At 37.1% G+C, this 7,500-nt stretch overlaps 1 protein-coding gene across 1 annotated transcript in view; it reads right to left on the bottom strand.

Annotated features, from left to right (window-relative positions):
* Positions 1–772: 772 nt before the first annotated feature.
* rassf3 (Ras association domain family member 3) overlaps positions 773–7,500 on the bottom strand; it is a 67,756-nt gene continuing 61,028 nt past the window's right edge. The window contains exons 4-7 of the mRNA XM_051420049.1: positions 7,090–7,263; positions 6,722–6,809; positions 6,031–6,146; positions 773–5,744 (exon numbers count right to left, since the gene is read on the bottom strand). Of these exons, the coding sequence (XP_051276009.1) occupies positions 5,595–5,744; positions 6,031–6,146; positions 6,722–6,809; positions 7,090–7,263 (528 nt within the window). The 3' untranslated portion in view covers positions 773–5,594. The remainder of the gene's footprint in view (positions 5,745–6,030; positions 6,147–6,721; positions 6,810–7,089; positions 7,264–7,500) is intronic.

Here is a 7,500-nt window from a genome sequence, read left to right as displayed (position 1 = left end):
TTTAACAAACTAACTGAAGTTAAACAAACAGTTTGTTATTTAGTGAACTTAAGACGAGCTGGAAGGAAGCTTTTGTTCCCTTTGAGCCACGCTAGCCACTTTCAGTCTTTATGCTAAGCTAACCGACTACTAGCTGTAGTTTCAACATAAAACAAAGAAAAGTAACAAATTCTCACGAACGAGCAGCTAAAAAATAAATTAACAGACTCTCTTGTCAAACTACGGAGGCCCAGAAGGGACACAAGGGAGGAAAAAAGTAATTTTCTTGGGGAAATACAAAAGTTTTTTTTTTTTTTCACCCACCAATTTTTTGTCCTCCCTCTTGTCGCTTCAGGGCCTCCGTAATAAGCAGGGGAAAAGTTGATCACATTTACAGTAAATGAAGTTTCTTCACTAATTAAATCAAAATAAGAACAAAAAATTATGACTTACTTTGTAACTTGGTTTATTTATTTATAGATTAAGTTTGTAAACAAATGTTTTAATAACTATTTTATTGTACTTTTATTAAATTAAATCTTTTCGATACTATTTCTTTAGAAATTCTAAAGTGTCTTTCTCTAGACACTTGTGGTCCTCCATAAAAACAAAACTGAACTCATTCAAAATTAAAAAGTCAATATATTTATTTATTTATTTAAAGATCTCACCTGTTTGAGAAGACTGAAACTATGGAAGCCCATTTCTGCCAATATGACGTGAAAAAAACAAAAAGATCCTGTAAGAACAAAGAAAAACTAAATAATATTGTCATAAAAACACTCCGACACGCTTTTATTGTTTTATTTCAGCTTTAATAGACGCAGCCGTTTGTGAGGAAAGGCCACATTTGATTCAAAGAGAAAACAGAAATAAACTGATGAAACCCCACAAAGGCACCGATGAGGCCCAAACTTTCACAGCCGAGCTCAAAATAATCCAACGAATTCTCACTCAAATACAATTTACTGACTTTTATCTTCAGATTAAATGTTGAAATTAAGATTTTTCACTCAACAGTAATTTTTGGGGATTTTGCAGCTCGGCTCTGAAATTAAAACTTCTGACCTTTTGTCTGTTTTTTTTGCATCAAGTGTTGAAGAACAGAGCAGAACTTTATCTGAGATAAATCTCGTGAGATAAATCTGAGTCTCCAAAAACAGAATCACTAGAAAAATTAAAATCAGTAAAGAGCAACAGAAAAAGATCTTTGACATTTACAGACTCAAACTGGAGACACGAAACACAAAACTGAAGAAAAACTGAATTTAGGCCGCAAACTTGCTCAGAAATTCCATCTGTTGAGTCGATTTTGAGTTTTTGAGAAAAGAATATCACCACGAGGTCCATTTAGTGGCGGTTCTGGAGCTTTCAGGAGTTTTCTCAACGTCTGTTCTGATACAGCAGAAAGCTCCAGAACAGCTGTTAACGGCGTTTAGTAGCCACCATAATGTTTAAAAATCAAAACAAATAAATATTCTTAAATCAATAAATCCAACTGTCTTTTTGCACCACATAACCACATTATGGTAAAATTAACTTTAATTGATCTATAATCTTTTTGGCACTCTTGGGACTCCATACTTTCTGACCTTTCAGGGTTAACAATAAAAAAACTGGAAATTCTGTTTGAAAAAGGGAATTTTAATTTATTTATTTTGAATTATTAAAAACTGTTTCTGATTATTTCAGCTCAAATATCTTCACTTAAAAGTGAACTGATCGACTTATTAATTAATCGACTAATTGGGCTTTTCTAAAGAAATTGCAATGCATGTTGGGATAATTTTAGGCTTTTTTTGCACAGACATTTCAGGAGAAAGTGAAAATTTTAAATTTTTTTTGGTATAATTAATTAATTAAAAATCAGGAAACTACAATCATTGGACAAAAATTGGGTTTCCAACCTGATATCTCAGCATTTGGTTCACGTAAAGGAACACTTTTGCAAAATAAATGTCCACTTCCTTTGTTTTTTCCAAAGCTTTCTGCCACATTTTATGGCCAGTCAACACAGGACCTCCGTATGAAGAGAAACAAACATTATATGGTGCAACAAGACAGTTGGAGAATACCTGATGAGATAAACTGAATCTGAATATTTTGCCATTTTTCCATGAATGAAAAATTTCAAAATAAAGTCAAGAATGAACCTTATTTTGAAAGTCTCTGTGGCTCCAGTTTGAACAGCTTTAAAAACAATAATACAAACTGTCATATATCAACTCTTCATTCATCCATTAACACCACTGGCCCATAATCAGTACAGATTAATTGATCAAGAAGCCTAATTTATATTTCAACCAGCCGATCTGACAACATGTGAAAAATAATAAAAATAGTATTAAAGTATTTTCTGATTGTCGTCCGACCGGCTGCGTTTCTACGGTAACGCAAGCTTTAATGTCCAGCAGTGCGTTCAGTGAGCTCGTATTTACACGAAGAGATTCAACCAAACGTTTCACAGTCTACAGCTAACTCGGAGCAAAAAATTATACGGAAGCTCGTTGAAGACACAAAAAAAAAATAACAAAAAAATTAGCTTAAAATAATCTGTCACACTGTACTGTCGCTTAACAAGATCTTTCAAAATAAGATTATAGTGTATTTATTAGACGTTAAGATGAAGTACAGAGTGTGATGGTGGTAGTTTGAAGATTAAACAGGAGGAAAAAAAATTAAAATCAAAAACCCGTTTTCCCTGAATTCAAAGTTAAAGTGACCAAAAAAAAAATAAATTCATTGATACGATGAGTCTCAGTTAACTTTAACAGTTAAAGTTGTTTATCAGATACACAAACAACAACATGGCTTTAAGATTCATTAACTGTTTTCATGCAGACGTTCGTATCGTTTTAAATTATATTATACGGAAGCAAAAATAGGCCAAAATAGTTAAACTAAGTGACTGAATACCTAATTTATGTTGTTTGATATTTTGGGGCATTTTATTGGCAGCACAAATGTTTAATTTCACCATCTTGAATTTTGATGCCACAATTTGAGAAACTTAATTACATAAATTTTTAGAAATAACGACAAATCAATTAAATTTGAGCAACTTGAATGTTTTTTTAATTATTTTCATGGTACTTTAATTACTGAGAATTTCAAAGACAGGAATTAAAACCACAAAAAAGTAAAAAAAGATGGTTTCTGGAGTCAAATATTAAACTGACTTTTAGTCCAGAGTACTGGATACTACATTTCCCATAATGCAACACTCAAGACCATCCGGTTTGTTTTTTTTAATAAAATGTAATGTATAAATGTGCCTCTTTAAATATCACAATAAGATACTCAGTCGCTTGCAAGATTTAAATACTTATGGCCTCTTTTGGCCTCCGTAGATTTAAGCCAGTGTTTGATAGTAGAATAATCGAGGGTTAAAACCCCTTTAAATAAAACTCTAAACTATATATGTTTTTCCCTCCGATGGGAAGAGGCCTCTAATATATTTCTTTGCTCCAGGCAACACCACAAAAATATCTTTGGTTTATAACAAAACAATTAAATCTTCTTAAAGATAATTCTGACACAGAAATGAGAGCAGTTGCAGTATCTGTCCACTAGATGGCGGTATTGTACAACGTTGACTTCAATCAGTACCTGCAGCTCAACAATGAAGCCTTTTACTTTGTAATGTGATTGATTTGAACTGATCTATAGTTTTGTTTGCGATTGTCTTCACTGAACATCGGCTGCATTTTTCTACTAAACTACGCTGAAAACGAGCCTCTTTGGGTCTCTAAGCCATCACATTGCATATATATATTATATATATTTAAGGCATAATGTTTACGTCCTTTATAACCTCACAAACAACCTTTAATGAAACCTTCTTTTACACTTACACTCATATCCTGTATTTCCATCTCTTACTTCCTGTCTTTCTCTTTTATCCGTCACAGAACCGAACCCGGGTTGACGAGGAGGTCGAGGCTGCACGTTTCAGCTCCAGATAAGAGCACAAAAACATTTATGAACACCCCCCGTCCCCCCCCGTTGGCTATCGGCACTCCCAGGCCTCCTTTTCTCTCGGAGGTTTCGGGAGCTTTAATAAAAACGAGCCGTTAATCTCGTCGTCGTCCTCGAGGTCAAACTTCTTCCTTCCTCCGTCTAATGTTTCTACTTCCTCTCAACGGCTCGCTCAACTTGCAGGAACCACTCGACTCTTCCCTCCTCTGACCACACTGTGGGGGTCAAAGGTCAGGGATCTATCCAAACACCACCAAACAAACACTTTAAATCCAACCGGTTCGTCGTTATCATCCTCACTCGTCTTCACTCTTCGTCACTCGTCTTCACTCGCCAGAACAAACAACCGAACGTCTTCCTGCGTTCTGTTTGTTTTCTGTCACATTAAACCTGAACTTCACTTTTTATTTCTCTGCCGCCTCGTCGACGACGTTCAGCTTCAGGACGACGCTATGGAGTCTAAAGTGTGCCAATACTGATAATAAAACATTAAAAACAAAGTTGAATTCAATTTGTAATATAATTATACATAAAAACATATAAGTAAATATAAACTCTTTAAACTTGTTTTTCAATTTATATATTTCCATAAATAAAAGAAGATAAAAGCAGAAAAATAATGGAAACAGGAGTTAAAATTCAACATATTTTGCTGCTTATTTACTTTAATGAAGGTTTTACGTAAAAATTAATAATGGAATTTTTTTAAAAAATTTATAATGAAATTGTAATGTAAATTTTATAGCAGGCAAATAAATGATTTATGACGTGGAAATATTAAAATGTTGTTTTTTAAATTGCCAATTATATTTAACAAAACTTAATAATTTTAATAAACCCACTAAATGGTGTAAATTTAATCAATCCATGTGATCTGTTCTGTTATTTTACAGTTTATGTTCTATTAAAAGCACTAAAAATAAAGCAAAACAAAACAAAAAAAACAAAAGTATCTTCAATTGTTCCTTTGGCACACTCGAGACTCCATACAGGGACTACTTTCTCTCTACAGAAATATTCATCAACTTTCAGGGTAATTCAATCAAAGCCTGACGATGAGGACGTCTCTCTAACTTCTCGCTGTGTATTAAATTATTCTCTGTGTCAACAACCTGCTGCTGCTTCGCCTCCGTAGAATAAAATAAAAATAAGACCTTTTTTTTTGCTTCAAGAAAACAAAATAAAAAAAAAGAACAAAAAGCTTCACCCATATAAATTAAAAAAAAAAAAATATGTACAAACCTTTAAAACAAATTAAATAAAACATATGGCCTCGAGTCTTTTCACAAGTTTAAAGGATTAAAAAAGGGGGGGGGACAAAAGAGGAACTGCATAAATTATGTGACAGCAGGACCGATGAGAGGATGATGAGAGGATGATGAGAGGATGAATATGGCACAATTATGAATCTTTGGTTGCAGTTCGAAGTCTTTAATCTGACTTTTGTCCGTTCGTCCCTTTAATCTCTCGTCCTTCGTCTTTATATCATTCCTCTTTCAGTCCTTCAGGTCGGTGGATCCTCTCTCCTCCTTCTCTCTCCATCACAATTTACACTATTCGTCTCCTCCGAGGAGCTTTAAAGACTCCTCCGGCCCTCTAGGGGGCAGCAGTCCCTGTTTCCATGGAGGTGACTCCTCTTAAGAAGGCCCTCGGACCTCCCTCAGCGCCTCCTGCAGTCTCTGGCGGTACGACTCGTAGCGGCGGATCACCGCCTCCCGCTGCTCGTCCTCCTCCTTGTCAAGGATCCGCAGGAAGTTACGCAGCTCGGGGATGGAGAACGCGTCCCACTGAAAACACAAACACACTTTATTTACTTTTAGTTTTATTTTTGTTGTTCATTTTTATTTTATCAGGACTAATTTTTCATTCAATTTTTCCCCACTCTTCTTGCCATAAATGGGCTTCCATAGAAAGAAGGAGTAAAATAAGGAAGCAAGAAAAGGAGAAAGAGAAGAAGGAAGAATGAGAGAGAACTTGTGGAGGAAGTGAAGGATGAAGAGGATGAAGATGAAGAGGGAATAAATATTTAACAATCACAAACAGAGATATGGAGGCACGGAGGTGACGAGTTACCATGACTTCTCCAGTCTGCTGTTCCCTCAGTACGAAGCTGAGCGTGTCGGTGTCGGGCCCCGCCACCAGACGAAGAAACAACGGCTGCTCGCCATCCGCCAGCTTGCACACATACACTGCAGAGCACACACACATTCAGTCAGTGGTGTGTGTGTGTGTGTGTGTGTGTGTGTGTGTGTGTGTGTGTGTGTGTGTGTGTGTGTGTGTGTGTGTGTGTGTGTGGCACATTAACAATCCTTGATGTTCGACTGAACTGGAGTCAGACAGAGAACAACAACGGAGGACTTAAAGAGCCAAAACTATCTGATTTTACAGCGATAATCTTATTATCTTATTATATATTATAGTATAATATTAAACTTATAATCAGAATATTTGGTAATTAAACTCAATCGAACCTCGGTCAACTTCCTCTCCTGTACTCATACGTCTGACTGACTTCAAACAAACAAATTCAATGAATTCAGACTTTAGTTTTCATGTTTTCATAAACTCTCTAACTTTCTTGGAGAAGCTGAACAGACTAGAAGATAATATGTGACAGCCTACGAGCCGTAACAGCTGCTGATTCATAGAGAGTGAGTATTTATATAAGCTGTTGGTAGTGGGGAGAGCCCTGTGGCATCCAGCTACCAGCTTCATGAGGGCGAGGCATTCAGAAATACACACAGATGGTCGACACCAGTCTTACCCTGCTCCTCCCGGCGGTAGCGCTTGTACAGGGCGTATTTCGCCGGGTTGTCTGCGACCGTGAACTTGCTCAGCAGGGCGACGATCACCTGAACAAACATTATAATAATTATTAATTATTATAATAAACACATTTAACTGCAGCTTCTGATGACAGTGGAACAATATAACTGAGGTTGAGATCTTAAAGGGTTAAAATGACATTTATAGTTTCAGCTGGACTTTAATAAAAACCTGTTTCTGCTGACTGCAACCCATCTGTCATCAGATCCTAATGAGGTCGTGTGTGTGTGTGTGTGTGTGTGTGTGTGTGTGTGTGTGTGTGTGTGTGTGTGTGTGTGTGTGTGTGTGTGTGTGTGTGTCAGCCACCTGTCTGACGGTGTTATTGGAGCTGATGTGGAGGGTGTTGGTGACCCCTCTGGGCAGATAGAAAGCCTCCTCCTTTACGGTTCCTCCTGCTCCCTTCTGAGCCCCTCGAACCGTCACCGGCCTCCTCAGGTCCATCTGGACCTTAATGAACCCGGTATAAACCCCAGTGTGACTCTGAGAGAGAGAGAGAGAGAGAGAGAGAGACAGAGAGAGAGAGAGAGAGAGAGAGACAGAGAGAGAGAGAGAGAGAGAGACAGAGAGAGACAGAGAGAGAGACAGACAGAGACAGAGAGAGAGAGAGAGAGAGAGACAGAGAGAGAGACAGAGACAGACAGAGAGAGAGAGAGAGACAGAGAGAGAGAGAGAGAGAGAGAGAGAGAGAGAGAGAGAGAGAGAGAGAGAGAGAGAGAG

This window comes from Dicentrarchus labrax, unplaced genomic scaffold (assembly GCF_905237075.1).
Source record: "Dicentrarchus labrax unplaced genomic scaffold, dlabrax2021, whole genome shotgun sequence".
NCBI classification, from domain to species: Eukaryota; Metazoa; Chordata; class Actinopteri; family Moronidae; genus Dicentrarchus; species Dicentrarchus labrax.
Note: the sequence above shows the minus strand (reverse complement) of the source record. Positions and strands in the feature narration are given on the sequence as shown.